Here is a 25,962-nt window from a genome sequence, read left to right as displayed (position 1 = left end):
CTTTTTAGTAATCAGACCTGCCCTCCTTTATCTCGATCACTCGCTTTCGGGGCGGTGAGCTCCGGCTGTGTTTGTTCTGGAGCTGAACACAGGACAATGCCTGTCCCTGGGGAGAAGCTTTCTAGTGCATGAGCCGTAACCCTGGAGGGCTGACGGGGTGAGCTGTGCCCCCCTCCATGGTGTGAGGGTGGCGAGGGGCGTCCTCCTGTCCTGTCTGGACCCTGCTGATGGATGACGTGAACCTTTTCTCATTTTCACGCATTTGCATTATAACAACGCAGGTTACAAGAATATTCAAATAATGCACAGTACTACAATCAAAAACAATATTAAGTGAAAGCTTCCACAAGCAGAAATGTCTTCACCTTTTTTCTAAAGCTTAATCTCCATCACTGGGTCTCGTACAGCAGAGACTTCCCAAGCTCTGGGCTCAGCTCTGGTAATGTCGAATGAGTGTCGCTCATCCTAAACTTGTGTGTTTCATTTTCTCTTTACCAAAACTGTGCAACGAGAAAAATGGTTGGAAATAGGGAGCTAGGAGCCTCCCTGGAAGTGCTGGTGCCCCCTTTTTAAAAAGCAGGACCCCCCAGGAGCGATACCAGGCCCCGCCCGTCTGGGTGTTGGGAAAGTCATTGTGTTCTGTAGCTCTGGCAAACGCATGCAGTGTTAGTGCTGGGACCCCATTTGCTTTTCCTAGGGCAGGAGGGCCAGCGGTGGCAGTAAGGACTGTATGAATACTTAGAGAACAGCAGTTTTATTTCCTTTCCTCTCTTGGTTTTTTTTTCCCAGTGCTCTTCCCCCGCCACACCAGTGCCAATGCCAGGGATAACACCATCAACCTGATCCACACCTTCAGGGATTACCTGCACTACCACATCAAGTGCTCGAAGGTGCGGCGCCGGGCCCAGAGGCTGTAGCTTAGCCGTTGTGAGGAGGCAGGAAGCTGTGCGGTGGGTGTGCAGTGCAGTCTTACAGAAACGCAGCGACCGTGATGGCCCACGAGGACTGCATGGTCCATCCGGACTGCCCGACCTTGCAAGCAGGACACAAGCTCGCGATTAATTAATTCATCATGAGTAGCCCCTGCATGCACACCCACCTCTCAAATTCTGCCTGCATCAGATGAGATTTGCTAGATTTATTATCAGAAATACAGAGTATGTTGTGAGGGGGGGGGGGGGGGACTTGATGGTGCAGGGCAGTGCTGTGCATCTCCCAGGATCTGCATTGGATTCCGGGCTCAGGATGCTGTGAGGGTAGCACTGGCAGACCCTGAGGAGCAGGGGGCGTCCTGGTCATTGCTTAAGGGTGACACCCAGTGGCCGGATTCAGGATTCTGAATTATGGCCCCCCCAGCCATGACCAGACTAGGCATGCTGGGGATGGGAAGGCTCCTGGTACCCAGTCCCTCAGCTAGAAGTACAGAGGAGCCAGAGAAAACTGCCAGGTCAAAAGGCGATCGAGCAGAACCCGTCTCTCTGTGTCGCTAAGTTCCCTGTATGTGCCTCTCTCAGGTCGTGCATTCCTTCTGGGGCCCAGGTGAAACCTGCCGGATATTCTCTTGTGGGTTTGCAGTAGGTTAAGGTTTACGTGTGGTGATTGGGTTGGTGAGCAGGTTATGAACGAATCGGTGGCCCTGCTCTGTGCTGAGGTCTCCATCACGCTGTCCGTGCCAGCGGCCTCGGTCATGCATACGCTCTCTCTCTCTCTCTCTCCGTTGGACTGCAGGCCTACATTCACACGCGCATGAGAGCAAAGACCTCGGACTTCCTGAAGGTGCTGAACCGCGCACGGCCAGACGCAGAGAAGAAGGAGATGAAAACGATCTCGTAAGTAGGACAGGAAAAGCGCCAGGGGCTGCCTCAGACCCCGTCCTTGTTCTGCTGAAAAGGTTCTGGCGGGCCTGTGGGGGTAACTTCTGCAAGGCTGTGCTGTGCCACCGGGGCTGAGCTCGCTCCTCTGATTTAAGGCTCTAGTGCACGCCCCTCTGTCGCCCTTGTATGATAGTGAACGAGCAGCTTGCGGGTCTGAGCCTTCTAAGGCAGGAATGCTGCGATGTTCTCGCGCTCCTCCCTGGCAGGGATTCTGCCATTCACCCGCTTCCCTCTCCCCTCCAGCTTTGTGTCGTCTCTCCATTGCAATTACACCAAATTCCTGCTGGCACTGAAGAGCAGCAAATCTTTTACGTTTTGGGGTTTTTTTTACCTTGTGTGTTTTAGTATTCATAAAGGTTGTGTGAATAGTCTCTTCCTATGAAAAAACCCCCATTAAATAAGGCATTACACTGATATATGCAGTGAAAGCTTCCTTTGCCAGCTCTCAGGAGGTGCCTCATAATTAAGCTGCATCACACCCTGCTATTCCAGTACTGAGAGACCCCCTGCCACACACACACAGCACTGCCAGTGCACCTCCCTCCTGCCCTGCAGTACCACACACACAGCACTGCCAGTGCACCTCCGTCCTGTCCTGCAGTACCACACACAGCACTGCCAGTGCACCTCCCTCCTGCCCTGCAGTACCCCCCCCACACACACACCCCCACACACAGCACTGCCAGTGCACCTCCCTCCTGCCCTGCAGTACCCCCCCACACACACACACACACCCCCACACACAGCACTGCCAGTGCACCTCACTCCTGCCCTGCAGTACCACACACACACAGCACTGCCAGTGCAGCTCCCTCCTGCCCTGCAGTACCACACACACACAGCACTGCCAGTGCAGCTCACTCCTGCCCTGCAGTACCACACACACACACAGCACTGCCAGTGCACCTCCCTCCTGCCCTGCAGTACCACACACACACAGCACTGCCAGTGCACCTCCCTCCTGCCCTGCAGTACCACACACACACACAGCACTGCCAGTGCACCTCCCTCCTGCCCTGCAGTACCACACACACACAGCACTGCCAGTGCACCTCCCTCCTGCCCTGCAGTACCACACACACACACAGCACTGCCAGTGCACCTCCCTCCTGCCCTGCAGTACCACACACACAGCACTGCCAGTGCACCTCCCTCCTGCCCTGCAGTACCACACACACACAGCACTGCCAGTGCACCTCCCTCCTGCCCTGCAGTACCACACACACACAGCACTGCCAGTGCACCTCATTGAGTTTATGGGCAAAGATGTGGTTCCACCAATAATTATGTTTGAATGTCAGTTATACTGTAAGAATGTATTATTGTAATTTTGTTCAACTTGTTTAAACTTAATTAACAAACACATTTTTAATCATAATTGTTCTCTCCATTGTAACTCTCCAACAGTGGCCAATCCAGGTCCTAAGTACTTGGCAAGATTCCTAAATTCAGTAGATCCCATGCTGCTTATCCCAGTGTAGCCGTAATTTGGGTTCCTCTTCCCTATCTGCATCACTTGCACTTCTTCACATTATATGCCATCTATCATTTAGATTCCCGGTCTCACAAGGTCCTCTTGCATTTTCTCACAGTCCTTTGAATAACAACTTTGAATAATTTTGTATCGGCAAATTCGACTGTCCTGCTCGTTATTCCCATTTCTAGGTCATTTTCAAATGTGTTAATCAGCAGTGGTCCCAGCACAGATTCCCAATGAGAAAATTGCCCATTTTAAACTGTACTCTCTATTTTCTATCTTTTAACCAGTTCTCAATCCACAACAAAACCCTGCCTCCTATCCCATGGTTCTTTAATTCCACAAGAGTCTCTTGTGAGGTGCTTTGTGAAATGAATTCTGAAAGTCTAGATACTGGATCAACTGGCTCACCTTTATCCACATGTTCGTTCACACCTTCAAAAAAATGAAGCAGATTGCTGAAGCAGGACTCCCCTTGGCTAAACCCAGGTTTTGCTCATTTTCCCCGGCACTGACGTCAGGCTCACTGGTCTGTAATTTCCTGCATCACCCCTAGAACCCTTTTTAAAAACTGGCATTACATTGGCCGTCCTCCAATCTTCAGGTACAGTAGCTAATTTTAATGATAGATTACAGATTAATAATATTAGGTATGCAATTTCATTTTTCAGCCATCCAGTCCAGGTGATTTGCTACTTTTTAGTTTGTTTGCCCTAGTACATCTTCCAGATCCACTGAGAGATTTCATTTCCTCTGAATCATCACCTTTAAATATCACTTCTAGCAGGGGTATCTGCCTTACATCTTCCTCATTACAACTGATGCAAAGAAATCATTTACTCTCTCTGTTATGGCCTTGTCCTCTGTTAGTGCACCATTTATCCCTCTATCATCTAATGATAAGAAATTGCCATACTGGATCAGACCAAGGGTCCATCAAGCCCAGCATCCTGTTTCCAACAGAGGCCAAACCAGGCCACAAGAACCTGGCAATTACCCAATCACCAAGAAGATCCCATGCTACTGATGCAATTAATAGCAGTGGATATTCCCTAAGTAAACTTGATTAATAGCAGTTAATGGACTTCTTCAAGAACTTATCCAAACCTTTTTTAAACCCAGCTACACTAACTACATCTTCTGGCAACAAATTCTAGAGTTAATTGTGCATTGAGTGAAAAATAATTTTCTCTGATTAGTCTTAAATGTGCTACTTGCTAACTTCATAGAGTGCCCCCTAGTCCTTCTATTATTTGAAAGTGAAAATAACCGAGTCACATCTACTCGTTCAAGACCGCTCATGATCTTAAAGACCTCTATCATATCCCCCCTCAGCCGTCTCTTCTCCAAGCTGAACAACCCTAACCTCTTCAGCCTTTCCTCATAGGGGAGCTGTTCTATCCCCTTTATCATTTTGATTGCCCTTCTCTGTACCTTCTCCATCGCAACTATATCTTTTTTAAGATGCGGCGACCAGAATTGTACACAGTATTCAAGGTGTGGTCTCACCATGGAGCGATATAGAGGCATTATGACATTTTCCGTTCTCCTCCTTAATAATTCCCAACATTCTGTTTGATCCATCTGACTCCCTCGCAGGCTTTTTGCTTCAAATGTACCTGAAAAAGTTTTTATTATGAATTTTTGCTTCTTCAGCAAGCTTCTTTTCAAATTCTGTCTCGGCATTCCTTAGCCTATTATTCCAGTACTGAGCCCCCCCCCCCCACACACAAAGCTCTGCCAATGTGACTCACTCCTGGCTTGCAGCACCTCCTGTTACTCCAGTCCTGAGGCCCTTCCTGGCCATTGGAGATGGTATCCCTGTTCAGACCCAAACCTGAAGAAGAAAGAATATGCTCTGTCTCTGAAAGGAGAAGTTTTGAAACTTCTGCTAGCTCTAATCCTTCCTTGGTTTAGGCTTTAGGGGTGCTGGGTGGCACTGGCTGGGTCAGGCAGTGAGCAGCAGAGCCCTGAAGGTTAGGGAGAAGGGTGCTCTCCCCCCCCCATGAATGTTTGGGATCTCTTCTTACTTACTGGTAGACCCTTCGTGTTTTAGGGGCCTGGCGTTCTCCTGGGGCCCCCTTGCCTCCATCGCTGTAAATCCCTGAATCTGTGCTCCCGTCTGGGAGGTTCCTGTCCCCCGGAAATCATGAGAAGACAGTCTTATTAATGCGGTTACAGCAGATTTTTACATAAGGAGAAGTGGGAGAGTGTGAGGACTGCGTTCTGTTGTGTCTCTCTGATATTATATGGGGCAAACAGCAAATGCACAGATCTCCTCTTTAAAACGTCCTTCCATGGTAACAGATTGACTGCTGCTCTCTTCTGTGACATCGTTGCATTGAGGGCTGATGGCAGAATTGTTCCAAAATGTCTTGGCATAGGATCCAGTGGCAGCTTTCAGCGTATAAACTATGGGCCTTGCAGTGGTTTAAATGATACTGAGCACGGCAGCACAATTGCTTTATAACTAGGAACATCTGCACACTCTCATCTCCCCCCAGCTCTGCCGCCACTGGCTCTCATCAGAGTAGCAGCAGTGTTTGCCACTCTCTGCCTTATCTGCCAGCAGCAAGGCCCTTCACTCCCCTTCCTATTGCTAGTTCATGAGACTGCAGGATAGCGGCAGTCAGTCTCCCTCTGCTCATTAGGGAGCTGCAGTTGTCCTGCTCCCCAGATGGCGATTTCAGCTACCCTGCAGTCCACGGTCACAGTGATGTCTGAGGGTTAGTCTGGGTGCATCTGTCTCAAGGTGGACACTGAGCCAGAGAATGACTGTGGTTCCTCTTCCATAATCAGTGCCCTCTAATCCTCCTGCACTGCTGATCTCTCTCTTTCTCTCTAGCTCATCCTCTTATACCTCCCAGAACCTCTTCCCTCCCCTCTCTCACCTTTTCCACCCCACCAGCAATTCCTCTGTCACCCCCAAGCCCTTCTTATAACCCTCAACTGAGCCTCTTGTCATCTCCTACCTCTCTCTTTCTCACTTCCCAGCCTCACCTCCTCTCCTCCAACCCTTTCCTCACACACTCCCTAGCTGATCTCTCCCTCCCAGCTTCTCTCCTACAGCCTCAGTCAGTCTTCTGTCATCCACCCTCTCTCCCTTCATAGCTAATCCCGATCCATCCCTCCAACTTCTCCTGCTTCTGATCGCTCCCTTCAGTCAGCATCTCCTCCAAACCATCCCCCTGGCCAGGCTCAGCTGCAACCACTGCTCTCAAGCTAGGCCAGGCTAATAGGAGCAATGTTTATCTCTTGGGAGGGTTCAGTGGTGGGTGAGGAGGAGGAGCAGTGGCAACTTCCACCAGCCCATGCACACGCAGCTGTCCCTTCCCCTCCCGGCTGCGATCTTCAAGCAGCAGCAGCTTTAATAACAAAGGTTAGCATGGGGGCCTGTGAGCCAGTGCAAGCTCACAGGCCCCGCAGCAGGCCTGCTCCCTACTACCACAGAAACTCATGAGAGGGCAGTGCCGCTGCAGGGCTTGTGAACATGTTCTGGCTCTAGATCCCCCCCCCCCCCCCCCCCCCACTGCTGCTGTTGGCAGCTGAAGAAATATGTGAGGCACATATCCCAGCTGGGATCCCGACCCATCGTTTGCACACTCCTGACTTGCACGGAGCCTCAATCCTGCTACGTCTACTCAGGACCCGGTCTTTACAGAATTAACCTTTTACAGAGCAGTGTTTATGTAGCATGACAGATCCATTGCAGTTACCGTCTCCTTTTGTAGTCTGAAGATCACGGCAAGGTCAAGTTAAATGTTCGGTGTCGCCGAGCGAGGAGCCTGGAGTTTATCGCTCCCCTTTCTCTCTCGCACGTCTCGTGTTAACGCTGTGCGCTGGCGCAGGCTGACCAGAGCTTTATTCCTTCTCTTCTGTTTTCTCTCCCAGGGGGAAGACCTTTGCATCCCGCTAAGGCGGGGACTGCAGCTGCCGTGCTGCCCCACCTGCTACTGGATAATCGTAGCGCCGCAAAGCTGCACCTCGCCCTCTCTCGAGGAGAAGACAAACCAAGCGGTTCCACTTTCTTTCTTTTTTTTTTTGTACAACACTTTTGAAAATTTGCAGAAACGAGCTGTGCTTGCCAAGGACTTTCATAAGTTTTGAACATTTACAAACGGGGAAACGTTTTGATCAACTTCAATCTTCTGTCTGCTTTTGCTTGTTTTTTCCAAGCGGTTTTGCTTTGCGATCCTGTATTTCACGTGACTTCACTTTGTTCCCTTTTTAAGTATTTGAGTTCAGAGGCCCTGAATCTAAAATTGAATAAGATGGTTTGGGGGTCGTTAATAAAATGAGATGTTTCTATCTTACCTAAGCCTCCTCTTGGTTATTACATTGGTAAATTGCAGCTGCCCTGCCATCTTGGAGGGTAAAAGCCTTGGTGGAATGAAGGCAGACGTTTTTAACTTATCAGACCTGAAGTGGATTCACATGGTGTCTACTGTATTCTCTCGGCATGGGGTCCCCAAGCGGTCAATGTGATTACACTGTGCAGGGAGATACACTGCCCCCTTTGGGGGAATCTGGGGTCGGCATGCGGCTATGTCCCGCCCTGCATTAACCAGACAAACCCGGGTGTGCTATTTTTCACCATTGTGTGATGTCTGGGAGGAAGGTAAGCCCTGTGCCATTATGGGAGCTCCTGTGGAAAATCTCCCAGTTCCCGACTACGTAAATGGACAATCATGAATAAAAGCCAAGGGGCGAAAAATCAAACCCCTGACCCTGCAGTAATCCTCAGTGAACAGGAGCTTTCACTTTTAAAGTGATACATTCACAGAACAGTTCTTATGTGCCCACAGCACCAGATACTTCAGCGAATTAGTGGCCCCTGTCCCCAAGAGCGAGCATGGAGGTTAAAGTGACTGGTGAAGGTCACAGCCAGTGGTAGGGTTTCCCCGGGCACGGCTGTCTACTTTAAGAGGGAAGCTTTCACGGTGAGTTATGCAGCTAAGAAGCACATTACTCGTGCAAGGCGACTGTCTGGAAACTGCCCGTTCCGTGGCACTGAAAGTTTGTGCACTGCTGCACCAGAGGGGGAAGGAACCGGCTTGTAGGCTACAGGTTCAGGCACAGTGCCTTCCCCCTTGACAAAGGCCACACGAAAGACGCTTGCATGAGCTTTGCAGCAGTGGGGGCCGTTCCTGCATCGCCCCCTTGCTCCGCTGCTAGTCCTAGAGCTACAACAGAACAAAACAAAGATTACATTTCAGACTTTTATTCAGCAAAAAACAAGTTACCATTGGTTAAAGCCAGGCTGTGCTAGAGCTGTGAGAAATGAAGAGCAATTCAATCAGATCTTAAAAAAAAAACCAAAAAAAAAATCACACACACTGGGTCTTTGATGCGAGGTCGTCGCCTGCTCTCGAAAGCAGATCCAGTGCATCGAGTTTCTTCAGTGGATCACTTCCTTGGACTGGGACGTAACAACTCGCCCATTCACGATCTCTTGGGTGGTTACTACCACTTTCTTAACCGTCTGTCTGGCCGGTCCTGCAACAGATGAGTTATATACTGTGACACCAGCAAAACCTAAAGCAGGTGAGGCACCTGGAGAGTCTGAAAAGTGCACGGAGCCGCAGGAGCCATGATTCCTGCTGAGCTATGGAGATGGATTCGGGCCAGGTTATAGACTGAAGAGGTGGCTCCCTTTATAGCCCCCACTATCATCCGCACCTGCATTCAGCCCCTGTGATAGGTTAGGGGTAAAGTGCATGGAGCCGCAGGAGCCATGATTCCTGCTGACCTATGGAGATGGATTCGGGCCAGGTTACAGACTGAAGAGGTGGCTCCCTTTATAGCCCCCACTATCATCCGCACCTGCATTCAGCCCCTGTGATAGGTTAGGGGTAAGAGAAAATCAGAAATATTTATATGGAAATGAGACCCAAACTAGCAACTCCAGCCTAAAGGAGTCATTGCCTTCTCTTCTGTACCTCTGGCCCCTTCCAGCATAGGGCACCTCGCGATTCTACAGATCAGACGATAAAGTATGAAAATAAGTAAGCAACTGACCCCAGAAAGCAGCCCAGCAGTCCTATCTCAAGAAGGGGCTCTTCTGAGCTCCAAAACTCAAGTAGTACTGCTTCTCGAAAGCTTTCCTGCCCATCGAAGGCATTAATCTCACCTGGGTGGCAGCAGCACCAGGCCAGGAGAGAGTATAACGAACCTCCACTTACACCTATTCTCACGGGTTGCAGATCTGCTTTCCCGTATGCTGCTACCCTACTACAGTTCCTCGAGAGAGGTAGGCATGGACCATCCATCTGTCCAAACCGTAGAGCTGGTCGCTAAAGGGGGTTTCAATCTTCAACAAATCCAGTTTGTTTATTTTTTTCCCAGGCCTGAAACATCTACTAGCTCATCCCATATTCATTTATGCAAATTCTTTTCTAACAAACATTCCCAGAAGCTGAGCCATTCCAAATGCCATTTTTACCAGGGATAAGAGGAAGAAGGGTGTTAGAGTGAGCTGGGGCCAATTCAGACTTTTCATGTAACATCAGATCCTATAATCCTCCAGCCCCGTTCTGCACCTAAACAGGTGGCAGTGGTGGTTAAATTCAGCACAAAAACATGGAAAATGTTCCAAAATCTGAATTTGTTGCAACGGCCTCATCTAGAAATAAGATGCCTTCAGGTGGATGGAGAGGCCGTTACCAACATTAGTTTCCAATAAAGGCCAGAGAGAGAGGTGGTGCTACTGTAAAGTCAAGCCCACCTTTAACCTGGACAGTAATTTAAACAGGACATCGTATCGATCATCTCTCAAGCCATGGACCCGGCCGTGTGGCGAGCTGCAAGTCACCTTACGAGGAATCCATGTAACCTGTGCACTACGCTGCCTGGTGGCACTGGGATTCTCCTTCACCCGGTGCTGGCTCTGACCACGTTTTCTGTCCCCGCCCATGAAGCAGCAGAAGGGAACACCCAAGACCTGACACGATGATGGTGGCATCACCTCTACGTGTTAAAACAAACATGGCGATTGGAAGCAGTCATTGGGGAGAAGCAGGGCGCCTGATTACAGTGGTTTGATTGGCTGAGAAGCGGGTGTAGTGCGCCTGACTATTCGAGGCTTATCTGCTCTCGGCTCCAGTGGCGCAGCTTCGCTTACCTGCTGCCGCTGGAGGCTTAGGCTCCCCTCTGAAACACAAAACAGTGCAAGGGTTTGTGTGTCTCTCCTGCAATCTTACTTCCATCCATCTTCTTGCACGGGACATCTGCATGCAGACAGCAGCTCTACCCATGCGGTTGGCTATGTGACTGGCACAACAGCCCCGTAGCTGCCCTGAGTATCGTCCCCCACACCACAATATGAAAGAGTCAGCCATGCAAGAAGCAACCGAACGCAAGCCAGCAGTTATGCATTCACGCAAGTGCCATGCAAAAGCAGCCCATTGGCAGGGGACGTCTCTTAAGAAGCCGTCGTCGTTAGCTGGTTATAAACAAGCCGAGCGATGCCAAGCAGGTGCTGATACAGCAGCGACAGCATGGGCTAACTGGAACAATTTTGCAGTGCAGCAATCGGGAAAGACGGCTGAGAGAAATCAGCTTCTGAGACCAGAGGATGCCGGGGCACGGGCGAGCAGCTCACCTGTCTGTTGCACCCTCCAGCAGCCGGTGGTAATGGTTGATCTCATCCTCCAACTTGGTCTTCACGTTCAGGAGCACCTCGTAGTCCCGCATCTGGCGCTCCATGTCGGCACGGCACGCGGCCAGGTCCTCCTGCAGCTTGCTCAGGATGCGATTCAGGTTGGCCATGTTGTTTGCATAGTAATCCTCCGTCTCTCTCAGTGTGTTCTCCAGAGACTCCACCTACGGAGGACAGCTGCTTACAGGGTGTGGCCAGTGCGGCTGGTGCAAGAGAATTCCTAGGGGAACAGTCCTCGTCCCCCCACGCTTACAGGTTAAATTTGAGCAGGGGGGAAGTTAAGTGACTTGATTAAGTTCCTGCACTAATTTCTGTAGGGGGGTCTGGAACGTGGGTTTTCTGTTTCACAGGTCTGTACTGCAGGCCCTAAGCTCTATTACCAGGGGCAGTGCTCAGATCCGTGCATACACGGATTAATTCCTCTTACTTCAAAAACTGAATGGGCTCTGTTTTCAAAAGATGGTTCTGCCTATTAGAGGTATTTAAAAAAAAAAAAAAAATGTATGAACTTCAACACTAATAAAATGCGGTCACCCTGCCACCACCTTGCAAATGGAGTTCTCATGATGACATCAATGGAGCAAGTCAAAGTTTATGTCAAACGCTGTGGCAGCTTGAGGAATTATGAGCATGAAGGGCAAGAAATCCCCTCCCCTGTGTCCCTAACATCACTCGCCTCCACCCCACCATTATCCACTTCCGTACTGCAGCTGGAGGCATCAGAGAAGCGAGTCTCGGAAGCAAGGCGATGCGCTAGCATAGAAGACTCTTCCAGAAAGGGTTCTAGAGCGGGTAGTACGGGAGCAGGGTACTCAACATGAACTAATCAAGGGAGCTGGGGAAGGCAAACAGCAACAATTCTGCGATCAGATAAAGCCCCGTTCCACTTTCAATATTTTAGGTAATGCGAGGACATTCATTTGTTTTACCAGTGATATCAATGGGGACAAATGTCTCTTCACTGCAGAGATACTGGCTTAGTTTCTTTTGCTTTGTATGTTGCTTCCTTGGGTTGGAAACAATTTTGCACAAGTGCACCACCGTAAACAAGTTAAAATAGCAGTTTAATAAGGGCTGCCTGAAGTGGCATTGATGACATCACAGGTAAAATGGCTGCCTCCATGTTAGCCGGACTATCGGACGGATTCTGTGTGGTCTTGAGCTATGCTAATGGGGGGGGGGGTTAATCACCGTTTTCTGAAGAGTTTGCCGTTCAATCTCCAGGTTCTGCAGCTGCCGGCGAAGCTCTGTCAACTCGCTCTTGGCCTGCTCCAGGGCCTGCGTATTCACGTTTGCCTCCTGGGTAATGTTGTCAAACTAAGGGTCAGAAACGAAAACAGAACTGTTTCTTCCTCTCTTCCCTGACACAGGTGCCCCATGCCCAACGAGGCCACCAGAGCAGTCTCCCTCCCACGCTGAAGTGACGATGCGCTTATAAAACAAAGGAAACATATGGAAGATGCTGGAAATGAAAAGTAATCTTACTCTGGAGCCAGGGATGGTGACGAAGAGCAGGAGAGGTGCCAGCACCGGAGTGCCCCACACAGGGCTGGTTTTCAGGGGAGCCCCTTGAATATGCATGAGAGAGATTTGCATATTCATTGGGGCTACCCTGAAAACCAGCCTTTGTGGCCCTCCAGGACCGGAGTTGCCTACCCCTGTGCTATCATGAAAGCAGTAGAATGGTGGAAAGCAGGAGGTCCCTATGGATGAGCATTGGTACAGAGTAAGGTAATGGAGGCCAGGGAGACTGATAAATATCTTAGTAGCACAAGGGCCAAGGATGGGGCAGATGTGGGCCAACGCTCCCCCAGCTCACCTTGCTCTTGTACCAGTTTTCAGCGTCGGCCCGATTCTGGTCTGCCATTTTCTCATACTGGTTCCGGACCTGCGCAATGGCCTCGTTCAGATCCTGTTTCTTGGGGGCATCAACCTCCACCTTGACGTTGTTATTAGCGATCTGAGCCCTGAGAGCTTCTGCTTCCTGCGGAGGACAGGGAAAGAAAACACGGGCATGAGATTTACTGTTACTGTGTGTGTGCGCGCGCGCGCAATACATGAAGCCTGTGCCCTTTTAGCAAGTCCCTAAGTCCACCATAACTTCTGCCCTTTGCAAATAACCAAACGCCATCTCCACTCCAGCCTGACGCTGCTCTGAAGGCCCTTAAGCTTAGAAATGATAAACACACGAAGGCAAGCACACAGGGTGCTTTTAAGCTCCGATTACCTGCCTCGAAAGGCATTTCTTTGTACAGTTTAATCAGATGCAGCAGGAAATGTAACAGTAACAGATAGTGGTGGAGGACAGAACGACCTGCCCATCCAGTCTGCCCAGCTCTTCCAGTCCACACGGCAACGATATAACCAGCTGCCAGCCCGACTGCCTATAGGATATTGCGCCTTATCCAAGACAGTTTTAGTTGTGTTCCTTGCTCGGCCTCTGTTTTCTGCTGTGTCTTCACTTTTTTTTTTGGTAACTGGGGATCTTCTGTGCTTATCATGTGGTTTTTTGAAGTCTGTTCCTATGTAAGTCTCCACCTCCTGCTCCAGGAGGGCTTCCATGCATCTGACAGTCTCTCTGTGAAAATAAATATTTCCCGACGTTGCCACTGAATCTGCCTCCTCCATCATGAGCCCTTGTTCTAGAAAAGGGGTAGACAACGCTGCTCCTGGAGGGCCAGCAACAGGTCTGCTTTTCAAGATATGCACAATGACTATGCAGGAGGCATCAGTGCATGCAAATATAACTCATGCATATTCATTGTGGCTATCATGAAAGCCTGACTGGATAGGGGTGTCCCAAGGACAGGGTTAAGATATCTTCCATGATATCACCTCCCTGTCAGGTACTTTGAATTATTGACAAAGCCACACAGTAAGTGGCCTGGCCCGTTCAGTCTGTCCAGCTGAGATCCAGCCAGGTTGGATAGCTGCACATATAAATTCCCTCATGCAACTTAACCCCAACGCCTCTCTCCCCCATGCCGTTTATCTGACCTTTCAATCCCAGCTCGCCCAAAATCCAACATAGTGCTGGCCTCCATAACCTCTGCTGGTCGGCCATTTCAGAAACCTATGAGAGCAATGCTTGATACAGCACACAAGTCCCCCCTTCAGTGACTTATTACCAAGGTTTGTTATAATCCCAACTGCCACCAAAATTAGTGAGAGGGCTGGGAAAAAAAATTCCAGCCTGCCTGGGCTCATAGCAGATTGGATTTTAATCATCTGCCACCCAGTCTATGAAATACAAAGCAGCAAGGGGCAAGACTGCTCCTGTTATCCACTAAACAATCTTCTGTCATTCAGGCCAATGCTCTGAGCCTAGCACACGGGTTAATGAGCGCTCGGATGAGCGTTTTGGGGGGATCCGTGCGTCGCTGACAGCGCTCATCACATGTAAATTCCATGCAGATGAGGCTATTACCCTGCGATGCAAAAATTCCCTGTGTGCCCTCGGCGCCCTTTTTAAGCTGTCATAAAGTCGTCCCATGCATCAAGATCTCAACTTAAAAACAAAAAAAAATTGCTTTTCTTTGGTTCCTTCTACTTAGTATTGTCGTGACGCTACTTAGAAAGAACCACAGAAAAGCATCACCGTGCAAAAAACAAGTTGATGTTAAAAAAAAAAAAAAATTAAAAATTGGGGGGTGCACAATATAACTGCTCCGGGCTGTGTATACTGTGTGGGCCTATTGTGCCAGTAAATTAGCTGCTGCAGGATAACATGGACTCTCATAATTTGAGCGTCCGTTTGGGTAACCTGCACTCACAGGGTATAATATTAATTTCACTTCACTTACTGCTGATTGGTCCTCTTCACTGTCACATGTCAGGAAAGGACCAATCCCATTTCAGAAGGCGGTCCTGAAAGGGGATTGGTCCTTTTCACTGACACTTGTTTGTGAAAAGGACCAATCGGGAACAGCCCTGCTGGGGATGGGGAAGGAACTCTGGCCAGGCTGCTGTGGGTGCACAGCCACTTCTGGGCACCCGGTGTAGAGCGCTAGGGATGCACAAATTATCCATTGCCCATCCCTTTTAGCACAGCAGCTCATTTGCATCGCGTGCCCAGGACAGGCGGATGTGTGCGTTCAAACAACGTGTCCCCTTTGCACACAATTTTTTTTGCGCACATGAAATTGCGTAAATAGCAGCTCTGCAGCTCCCCTCTCCCTGGGAGTGGCCATGCTTGGAAGAGTCATATAAAACCACTCTCTCATCGCTCATTACAATCTCCTGACCTCATAGTTGACATGGACCGGTCAGCTCCAGCGTCTGCAAGGGAACATGCGACTCTTACTAAAACGAATGTGCAAACAATGTAAAAGCCACTGACTGGGCAGAAAGGTGAGGCAGGGTGGGGGGAGCACATTTCTGTACACAGGGAACTGGGGGTGTTTAACGTCTTTGGATAAGATGTTATGCTCCGAAATGTGCCAAATTTATTATTTGCTCTCCTGTCACCTGCCAGAAGCACCAACATAATAAACAAAACGTCTGCAGTGGATGGTGTTTACCGAGTGACATAAGAAAGCTTTGAGCAAACAGTGAGCTGGAGCCTTCTCATGCCCGGAAGGATGGGCAGCCGGGTCTGCTGAACAAACAAGGAGCAGGGGGGACATGGGTGTGCAGCCTCCGGGACAGAGCGCTGCAGAGCTGGACGATAGAGCAATGCTCACCCGAGACGTCCTACGTCAGTGGTCCAGCCCTCCCGTTATTAAGTCCGATGCCAAGCTGCTGCCAGGCACTGTACTGACACCCTAGGGGCCGGGAGGTGCTATAATCTTGAAGGCGAAGTTGCTTTCTCTTAACCTCCGTGTGCAGCCAGGAAGAGCACCCCCCCCCCCCCCACACACACACACACACAACCAGTTCAGTGGCACCAGCCTCACCCCAGTCCAATGCTAGGGAGAGGCCCATGAGGAGGAGGTGGTAGCCCATCAAGCTCAGGACTACCACGTGGCCCAGTCCTGGCGGTTCAGACCCCCTCCTCCTGATGCATTCTGGTACCTGTAGTACCGATGGCAGGACTAAGAATAGCCCAAAGTCTCCCTCCAGAAACTGAGTCAATTGAACTTCCCACCTTCGGGAAATTATGGATTATAAATCCAGTAACATTCCAGCCCCAGGGAGGTTTCCTTTCCAACATAAGTGATTGGAGCCAACTTCTTCCTTTCCAAGCATTTCCATTCTGCCAATCCATACAGCTTGCTTTTCATGGATTACGATGGTGAAGATAGACAATTGCACATAAAAGACAAGACAAGCAAGTCCTTGGGTCCATCCTGCCTTGGTACTGATGCAGCTCTGGGTCACATTTTCACATGATCAATAATGGAAAGCTATCTGTGCAGTAACGTGGGATACCAGGCCCAAACGATATATACTGGGAGAGGGTTTGCAGGCCGGGCTGGATACCCTGCCCATACGATATATGCTGGGAGAGGGTTTGCAGGCCCTGGTGGATACCATGTCCATACGATATATACTGGGAGAGGGTTTGCAGGCTGGGGTGGATACCCTGCCCATACGATATATACTGGGAGAGGGTTTGCAGGCCCTGGTGGATACCATGTCCATACGATATATACTGGGAGAGGGTTTGCAGGCTGGGGTGGATACCCTGCCCATACGATATATACTGGGAGAGGGTTTGCAGGCTGGGGTGGATACCCTGCCCATACGATATATACTGGGAGAGGGTTTGCAGGCTGGGGTGGATACCCTGCCCATACGATATATACTGGGAGAGGGTTTGCAGGCCGGGGTGGATACCCTGCCCATACGATATATACTGGGAGAGGGTTTGCAGGCCGGGGTGGATACCGTGCCCATACGATATATACTGGGAGAGGGTTTGCAGGCCCTGGTGGATACCGTGTCCATACGATATATACTGGGAGAGGGTTTGCAGGCTGGGGTGGATACCCTGCCCATACGATATATACTGGGAGAGGGTTTGCAGGCTGGGGTGGATACCCTGCCCATACGATATATACTGGGAGAGGGTTTGCAGGCCGGGGTGGATACCCTGCCCATACGATATATACTGGGAGAGGGTTTGCAGGCCGGGGTGGATACCCTGCCCATACGATATATACTGGGAGAGGGTTTGCAGGCCGGGGTGGATACCATGTCCATACGATATATATACTGGGAGAGGGTTTGCAGGCTGGGGTGGATACCCTGCCCATACGATATATACTGGGAGAGGGTTTGCAGGCTGGGGTGGATACCCTGCCCATACGATATATACTGGGAGAGGGTTTGCAGGCCGGGGTGGATACCCTGCCCATACGATATATACTGGGAGAGGGTTTGCAGGCCGGGGTGGATACCATGTCCATACGATATATATACTGGGAGAGGGTTTGCAGGCCGGGGTGGATACCCTGCCCATACGATATATACTGGGAGAGGGTTTGCAGGCCGGGGTGGATACCCTGCCCATACGATATATACTGGGAGAGGGTTTGCAGGCCGGGGTTGATACCATGTCCATAAGATATATACTGGGAGAGGGTTTGCAGGCCGGGGTGGATACCATGTCCATACGATATATACTGGGAGAGGGTTTGCAGGCCGGGGTGGATACCATGTCCATACGATATATACTGGGAGAGGGTTTGCAGGCCGGGGTGGATACCATGTCCATAAGATATATACTGGGAGAGGGTTTGCAGGCCGGGGTGGATACCATGTCCATACGATATATACTGGGAGAGGGTTTGCAGGCCGGGGTGGATACCCTGCCCATTCGATATATACTGGGAGAGGGTTTGCAGGCCGGGGTGGATACCATGTCCATACGATATATACTGGGAGAGGGTTTGCAGGCCGGGGTGGATACCCTGCCCATTCGATATGTACTGGGAGAGGGTTTGCAGGCTGGGGTGGATACCCTGCCCATACGATATATACTGGGAGAGGGTTTGCAGGCCGGGGTGGATACCATGTCCATACGATATATACTGGGAGAGGGTTTGCAGGCCGGGGTGGATACCCTGCCCATACGATATATATACTGGGAGAGGGTTTGCAGGCTGGGGTGGATACCATGTCCATACGATATATATACTGGGAGAGGGTTTGCAGGCTGGGGTGGATACCCTGCCCATACGATATATATACTGGGAGAGGGTTTGCAGGCTGGGGTGGATACCCTGCCCATACGATATATATACTGGGAGAGGGTTTGCAGGCTGGGGTGGATACCCTGCCCATACGATATATATACTGGGAGAGGGTTTGCAGGCCGGGGTGGATACCATGTCCATACGATATATACTGGGAGAGGGTTTGCAGGCCGGGGTGGATACCCTGCCCATACGATATATACTGGGAGAGGGTTTGCAGGCCGGGGTGGATACCATGTCCATACGATATATACTGGGAGAGGGTTTGCAGGCCGGGGTGGATACCCTGCCCATTCGATATGTACTGGGAGAGGGTTTGCAGGCTATGCCTTTCCTTACCTCCTTGTGGCTCTTGCGCAGGTGAGCGAGCTCCTCCCTCATCACCTCAAACTCCGCATCCAGCTTCATGCGTAGCAGGTTGGTATCATCAATCATCTTGCGCAGCCCCACTGTGTCCCTCTGCACGCTGTCACAGATGGCTTGCTCCGCCTCCAGCCTGCATATGGGAGAGGGCGACAGCTTTTTTTTTTTTTTTTTTTTTGTATTCAAGATTTTTATTGAACCAACAAGCATGTACAAACCAAACTTCACATGCAAGTGTACACATATTATGCACTCGTAAATGGAATTAACACAGGGAACAGCCTGTACCTAATATGGTAAACAATAACATAGTACAACATAATCCATACCGGCCTTCCCCTCCCACTGTCTATACATGGTTCATTTGACTATTATACCCCTCCCCCCCCTCCCCCCGTTGCTTCACATGTACACAAAGACAAAGATCAAGGAGATAATCAAATGAGGCATATGCCAGAAGAATGCAAAAAATCAACTCAAGATATCCTGGATCGACAGATCGAGATTTGAGCCATTCCGGGGTCAAAACACTATTCAGGTCCCCATTGCCCCCGACACCTTGGTATACCATTTTTGGTAGGGAAGCCAAGTTCGCTCGAAGTGGGACACACTCTTATTTTTATAAGCTGTAATTTGAGATAACCTATAAATCTTCCGGACTTTACTCTGAATGTCCTCGATTGTAGGAGGGGAAGGGGATTTCCACAATCGCGCCATCTCACAGCGGCTGGCTGTGAAGACATACTGGGCTAACTGATTAGATGACTGTGACATTCCAGAAATCGCCTGACCTAATAGCCCAGATGCAGGAGTGAAAACAGGCATGCCAGGAAAGATTGCACGGAGCCATTGATGCACCTGCCCCCAAACCCCTTGGACATGGGAGCAGGCCCACCACATGTGGAAAAATGTGCCCTCCTCCGCACAGCCTCGCCAACATGTATCTGGATAAAGAGGTGTAAATTTATGTAATTGGGAAGGACACCTGTACCATCGATATAGCAGCTTATAGGAGTTTTCAATAAGAGAAGCCGCAATATATCCCCTGCCGAAGGGCGACAGCTTTGCTAACACACTTACCTAGGCAAGCATTATACTGAACCATCCTACACATTATAGAATACATAGGGACATGAGCATGGATGCAATTCCATAGGGCCAAGGCTTGTGAGAGCTATTAAGCAATAAGCATCACAGATGGCTACCTAGGGCAGGAAGCTGCAGGGGGTAGAGAAAGCACCCTAGAAGCCTCCACCACTGCTAGCCTTCCTCCCACTGACACTTTTGTGTGCTTTCCTCTCACCTCACTCCCTGCAAGCAGCCACTGCAACCCAGGCTGCCTTGCTCTTCAGCAGTAGCAGGGAGAGCCAGAATCACATCCTCCCAGTGCATGAGGACTGTGAGCCAGAATATGCTCACACGCCCTGCAGCGACCCTGCCTCCTCTCCTGAGGACTGTGAGCCAGAATGTGCTCACAGTCCCTGCAGCGACCCTGCCTCCTCTCCTGAGGACTGTGAGCCAGAATGTGCTCACAGGCCCTGCAGCGACCCTGCCTCCTCTCCTGAGGATTGTGAGCCAGAATGTGCTCACACTCCCTGCAGCGACCCTGCCTCCTCTCCTGAGGACTTTGAGCCAGAATGTGCTCACACGCCCTGCAGCGACCCTGCCTCCTCTCCTGAGGACTGTGAGCCAGAATGTGCTCACAGGCCCTGCAGCGACCCTGCCTCCTCTCCTGAGGACCGTGAGCCAGAATGTGCTCACAGGCCCTGCAGCGACCCTGCCTCCTCTCCTGAGGACCGTGAGCCAGAATGTGCTCACAGGCCCTGCAGCGACCCTGCCTCCTCTCCTGAGGACTGTGAGCCAGAATGTGCTCACAGGCCCTGCAGCGACCCTGCCTCCTCTTCTGAGGACCGAGAGCCAGAATTTGCTCACATGCCCTGCAGCGACCCCTGCCTCCTCTCCTGAGGACCGTGAGCCAGAATGTGCTCACAGGCCCTGCAGCGACCCTGCCTCCTCTCCTGAGGACTGTGAGCCAGAGTGTGCTCACAGGCCCTGCAGCGACCCTGCCTCCTCTCGTGCAGGAAGTGCAGCCATCATGGGAAAAGCATATATCCTCGCTCCCAGGCCTGGGAGGGAGGAGTGCTTCTGGCCCCAGGGCCCAGGAAGTGCAGCTATTATGGGAGGAGCATCCACCCTGGCCCACAGTCCCTGTGCACACCAGACGAGTGCTGCTGGCCACAGAACCCAGGGCCACTCTACTGTTTTGGAAGAGTGGGGCAGCGCAGGATGAGGCAGGAGGATACGTGGTGGTGGAGAACGATCTGTTTTGTGCCAGAAATTTTGCAAAACTGATTTACTTCTTAGCTTTTCAGATTTCACAGCATAAACATGAAAGGAGAAATTGTCAGAACCGTGCTGGTGAGTGAAAACTCTGCAGATAGTTTCCTCCCCCCCCCCTGAGATCTGCTCCATTTCTCCACACGAGCTCTCTGTTTGAGAATTGCCTGCGGAGTAAACACCAGGAGAGATTTGCTCCTGCCTTTCTGCGGTTATTTTTTTTTTCCAGCAAAAGCAATGCACATTGGTCTTAAAATATAAAAGTGCATCCATTTCCGCCTGCTCCAGGGAGGGCTTCCATGAAAATCCAGGGAAAAGCAGGCAGGTTGTGAAGCTTTGCAGCTGCCTTTGCCTGCATGCAAGGTGGGAGGTTTCACCAGGGTTAACAGCCACTTACTTTCGAAAATCTCCCTCAAAATGTAGAAAGAGCAGAGTTCCCACTGAACGCTTTTAATGAGACGGCCCATCAGGCCAGTGGTAAGTGCTGTGCCATGCACAGGGGCACGCTCCAGTGCCCAGCTCGGGGTCAGCCAACGCTGGGTATGCTGCGCATGCAGTGCTGAAGCAGTCATCGTGCAATGGTACCGCCTAGTACCCAAGGCCCAGGAATGGGAGGTTCTGAATGGCACCCTGGTGCATGGTGCTGGACGAGGTGAGCTTGGAGGGGAAATCCTTGGGTACTAGTGAATAAAGAAAAGCTAATGGGGTCCGTCCCCAGATGAGAAGGAAACTGCAGCCCCCTACCCACAAAAAAAACCCCACCACTCTGCATGAAGTGAATTTTACTTAACAGAATTGTGCACAGAACAAAATCAAAATTGTAGAGCATATAGAAAGGAATGTTTAATGGGACACAGTCAGCATGGATTTACCCAGGGCAAGTCTTGCCTATCAAATCTGCTTCAGTTTTTTTTTGAAGGGGTTAATAAACATGTGGATAAAGGTGAACCGGTAGATGTAGTGTATTTGGATTTTCAGAAGGCGTTTTGACAAAGTCCCTCATGAGAGGCTTCTAAGAAAACCAAAAAGTCATGGGATAGGAGGCGATGTCCTTTCGTGGATTACAAACTGGTTAAAAGACAGGAAACAGAGAGTAGGATTAAATGGACAATTTTCTCAGTGGAAAAGGGTAAACAGTGGAGTGCCTCAGGGATCTGTACTTGGACCGGTGCTTTTCAATATATATATAAATGATGTGGAAAGGAATACGACGAGTGAGGTTATCAAATTTGCGGATGATACAAAATTATTCAGAATAGTTAAATCACAAGCGGATTGAGATACATTACAGGAGGACCTTGCAAGACTGGAAGATTGGACATCCAAATGGCAGATGAAATTTAATGTGGATAAGTGCAAGGTGATGCATATAGGGAAAAATAACCCATGCTGTAGTTACACAATGTTAGGTTCCATATTAGGAGCTACCACCCAGGAAAAAGATCTAAGCATCATAGTGGATAACACATTGAAATCGTCGGCTCAGTGTGCTGCAGCAGTCAAAAAAGCAAACAGAATGTTAGGCATTATTAGGAAGGGAATGGTTAATAAAACGGAAAATGTCATAATGCTTCTGTATCGCTCCATGGTGAGACCATACCTTGAATACTGTGTACAATTCTGGTCGCCGCAGCTCAAAAAAGATATAATTGCGATGGAGAAGGTACAGAGAAGGGCAACCAAAATGATAAAGGGGATGGAACAGCTCCCCTATGAGGAAAGGCTGAAGAGGTTAGGGCTGTTCAGCTTGGAGAAGAGACGGCTGAGGGGGGATATGACAAAGGTGTTTAAAATCATGAGAGGTCTTGAACGAGTAGATGTGACTCTGTTATTTACACTTTCGAATAATAGAAAGACTAGGGGGCATTCCATGAAGTTAGCATGGGGCACATTTAAGACTAATCGGAGAAAATTCTTTTTCACTCAACGCACAATAAAGCTCTGGAATTTGTTGCCAGAGGATGTGGTTAGTGCAGTTAGTGTAGCTGGGTTCAAAAAAGGTTTGGATAAGTTCTAGGAGGAGAAGTCCATTACCTGCTATTAATTAAGTTGACTTAGGGAATAGCCACTGCTATTAATTGCATCAGTAGCATGGGATCTTCTTAGTGTTTGAGTAATTGCCAGGTTCTTGTGGCCTGGATTGGCCTCTGTTGGAAACAGGATGCTGGGCTTGATGGACCCTAGGTCTGACCCAGCATGGCAATTTCTTATGTTCTTATCAGAAAATGACGTTTGTTCTAAAAATAAAATATCAAAGTAATTCTGCTGATTCTGTTGAATCATCCATATCCTTCCAACGCTCAGCAGACCTAGACACGGGTTGCCTGATCTTTAGCAAACTTCAAACGTGTGAAAAGCACTCAGGGCCAACGTGGCCGGCACCGGAGCTGTCCAGAGCAGGGTGCTGAAGAGCTGTAGTAATCCCCCCGCCCCTCCCCCATCTAGTGCTCGGTCTTCCAGCTCCAGTTATACGGCAATTAGCACTGACGTAGCCAGGGGAAGGGCAACAGCAAATCCCAATCACACGTTTCTTAACCAGCAAATCTGAGAGGGTCAAAACCTGTTGAAACTCATGTGTCCTGCCCCAGAGCTCAAGGATACAGCGGCCCCATGCCAGCCTCCTCCTCAGAGAGACCGGTATTAGAAAAGTTACTCACTTGACTTTGAAGTCATCAGCTGCCAGCCGGGCGTTATCTATCTGCAGCGAGAGCTTGGCGTTGTCCATGTTGAGGTCCTCCACCTGCAGAACCCAGAAGCAGAGAGTCAGCCCCACCTGCTAGCAGCAGCGCCCCCCCCCCCCCCCCTGGAATTCAGGGATTCCCCTTCCAGTTTTGCACGGAACCACCCGAGCTTCACTTTGACCATGGGAATTACTTGGATCAGGTCTGTAGGAAGGTCAAAGCAGTTGTGAAGGTCAGACACCCCCCCCCCCCCCCCCGAGGGTGCCAGCTCCAACTCAACCAGAAACCTCAGTTTTCCAACCCAGCAAAAGGGAAGCAGTAACATTGGAGGGCACTGGGCAGAGCCTCTGGAGCCCATTGATGCATGGAATAAATAAAAATAAAGATGTAAGAAACGTGGATAGAATCAAGGCTCCTCCCCCTCGCCTGACTCCTGAATGCCCCGCCACATCTCAGTCCTCCGACGACGTCAGGGCATTGGGAGCCGCTTATAATAATAACAAGAGCAACTCTTCTTCCAGGGTTTGGGCCCCCCCCAAAGGGAACGGCGGCAGGAGGGGCCCGCAGAGACTTGATCAGAGCCGATAAATGCAGCTGAAGGAGGGGCCTGGGGATAAGTCTGAGGTCGGCGCGAGGGCTCCAGCTTCCTCCCGCTGGCAGCCGTGTGGCCCGAGTCCTTTCTCTCTGCAGTCGCCACGGACTCGGCCGAGGTTGCACTGCTAGCCCCGGGCCGATCGGGGCCAGTGCTACCAACGGGCCGGTTACCCGGAGGAAAGGGGGGGGGGCGCTGTCACGGTTCAGGGCTCCCAGCGGAGCCTTTCCCACCTGCGCCGAAGGGACAAAAGCTGCCACCGTTAGGCACAACTCAGTCGAGGGAGGGGGGGACAGGGCGATGGTTGCCCAGGGCTCCTAAAAGCCTCGCCTCAGCCCTGGGCCTGATCTGCACTGCCGGAGAGGGTACGAGGGGGGAGGCGTTGATGCAAATGAGGGCAACAGAGAGAGAAAGAATATCGCAGCTGCATGCAAAGGGCCCCGGGGGTGCGGGGAGAAACCGCAAAGAGAAACCGGGATTTGTTAGGGAAAGCAGCGTCCGGTCTGCCAGCCCCGCCCTTCCGCACATGGCGCCCGCTTCCCTCCCGCCGCTGCAGGGATACTGCCCTCCCCTCCTCCAGCAGCCAAGCAAAAGGGCGAGCAGGCAGGAAGGACCAGGGGGGGCAGGAGGTCCAGCGAGGCAACCCTGGGAAGGGGGCAATTGGCACTTCCAAGCAATGCCGCGCGCCTCCGTCCCCACTGGAAATGGTCAGCGGTCCAGATTCCACTGCCCGCAGCACGAATGCACCCGGGCCATGGCAGATCTCACCGGCCGGGGGGGGGGAGGGGGTATCAGAGAAGGGACTTGAACGGGAGGTCAGAACCCAGGCTGGAAGGGGCAGCAGGGCGTATGCGATCCCCTGCTCGGAGGGGGCATCGGCTCTGGGTGGGAGGCTGCATAGGGTATCAGATCCCCAGGTTGGGGTATCAATGCCCCGGGTAGGATATCAGATCTTCTGGTGTGGAAGGGGATATTAGTGCCCCGGGTTGGGGGGGTGTTGTATGGGGTATCGGCGCCCATGGTAGAAGAGGAGGGCGCTATAGGAGGGATCAGATCCCCGGGGAGAGGAGATTGTACGGGTGTGCATGGAGTATCCGCACTCTGGTTGCGGGGTTTGCAGGGGGTATCGGTACCCTGGGTTGGGGGGAGGCGGAGGGAGGGTGGGGCTTGCGCGGGGCCGCCGCACCTGCTTGCGGAGCTCCACCAGGGGCCTCTCGTAGCTGTCCCAGTCGCGCTCGCTGGGGCCCTTGCGGGCCGTGATGTCGCGGATCTCGTCCTCCAGCCGGCGGTTGGCCGCCTCCAGGCCGCGGACCCGCTGCAGGTAGCCGGCCAGGCGCTCGTTCAGCCCCTGCAGCGCCTCCTGGTGGTTGCTCTGCAGCAGGGAGTCCATGCTGGAGCGCAGGGTGGGCACGGCCGCCTGCAGGCGGGACAGGGACAGGCCCCCGGAGGCCCCCGACAGGCTGGAGGCGGAGGAGAGGGGCCAGAGGCGGCCCGAGCCCGACAGGCTGCTCCGGCGGCCGGAGGCGGAGGAGAAGGAGAGCGCGTAATTCATGATCCGGCCGTCCCCCGCACTGCCGGCTACCCCCGGCCCCGGCGTCGGATATACCCGGCCAGGGGCGGCTCATTTACATCCGCAGGTAGCGCTGGGCCAATCCGAAAAGAGGGCCTGCCAGGTGGGCGGGGGCTATGATAATAAGAGGCGGAGAGAGGGTGGGAGTGGGAGAGAGGGTTTGGGCGTAAGTGCGGGACAGGATTAGGGTGGAGGGGAGGTCGCTCCCTCCCACAATAGAGCAGAAGTGGAGGGGGTGAGGGTGCCGGGTCAGGAGGCCCCAGGGCTCCCCC

The 25,962-nt window shown here is 51.3% G+C and overlaps 2 protein-coding genes across 3 annotated transcripts in view; one reads left to right on the top strand and one right to left on the bottom strand.

The window, feature by feature from the left end:
* The window catches only part of ARPC2 (actin related protein 2/3 complex subunit 2), a 41,974-nt gene extending 34,310 nt beyond the window's left edge, over positions 1 to 7,664 (top strand). Inside the window, exons 8-10 of the mRNA XM_029605097.1 lie at positions 790 to 890; positions 1,729 to 1,829; positions 7,243 to 7,664. Of these exons, the coding sequence (XP_029460957.1) occupies positions 790 to 890; positions 1,729 to 1,829; positions 7,243 to 7,267 (227 nt within the window). The 3' untranslated portion in view covers positions 7,268 to 7,664. The remainder of the gene's footprint in view (positions 1 to 789; positions 891 to 1,728; positions 1,830 to 7,242) is intronic.
* Positions 7,665 to 8,556: 892 nt separating this feature from the next.
* On the bottom strand, positions 8,557 to 25,708 carry LOC115093404 (keratin, type I cytoskeletal 18-like). 2 transcript variants are annotated; one of them, XM_029605095.1, is made up of 8 exons: positions 25,307 to 25,708; positions 23,505 to 23,587; positions 18,487 to 18,643; positions 12,828 to 12,992; positions 12,200 to 12,325; positions 10,952 to 11,172; positions 10,472 to 10,500; positions 8,557 to 8,847 (listed from the first exon to the last, which is right to left on the bottom strand). In XM_029605095.1, the coding sequence occupies exons 1-8, from the start codon at positions 25,670 to 25,672 to the stop codon at positions 8,750 to 8,752; spliced, it is 1,245 nt and encodes a 414-aa protein (XP_029460955.1). In that variant the 5' UTR covers positions 25,673 to 25,708; the 3' UTR covers positions 8,557 to 8,749. The 2 variants fall into 2 exon arrangements, with proteins under 2 accessions (XP_029460955.1, XP_029460956.1); XM_029605096.1 differs by lacking the exon at positions 10,472 to 10,500.
* Positions 25,709 to 25,962: the final 254 nt, after the last annotated feature.

Source organism: Rhinatrema bivittatum, chromosome 6 (assembly GCF_901001135.1).
Source record: "Rhinatrema bivittatum chromosome 6, aRhiBiv1.1, whole genome shotgun sequence".
Classification (NCBI taxonomy): domain Eukaryota; kingdom Metazoa; phylum Chordata; class Amphibia; order Gymnophiona; family Rhinatrematidae; genus Rhinatrema; species Rhinatrema bivittatum.
This window is presented reverse-complemented; position numbering and strand designations above follow the sequence as displayed.

What these genes read in the sequence shown, in the direction of transcription:
- LOC115093404 (XM_029605095.1), bottom strand. Translation starts at nt 25,672, where the DNA reads ATGAATTACGCGCTCTCCTTCTCCTCCGCCTCCGGCCGCCGGAGCAGC. An exon ending in TGCGCAAGAGCCACAAGGAG is followed by an intron (nt 12,993 to 18,486) that starts GTAAGGAAAGGC and finishes TGTCCTCCGCAG; the next exon opens with GAAGCAGAAGCTCTCAGGGC. An exon ending in GGCAAACTCTTCAGAAAACG is followed by an intron (nt 11,173 to 12,199) that starts GTGATTAACCCC and finishes TGTCCTCCGTAG; the next exon opens with GTGGAGTCTCTGGAGAACAC.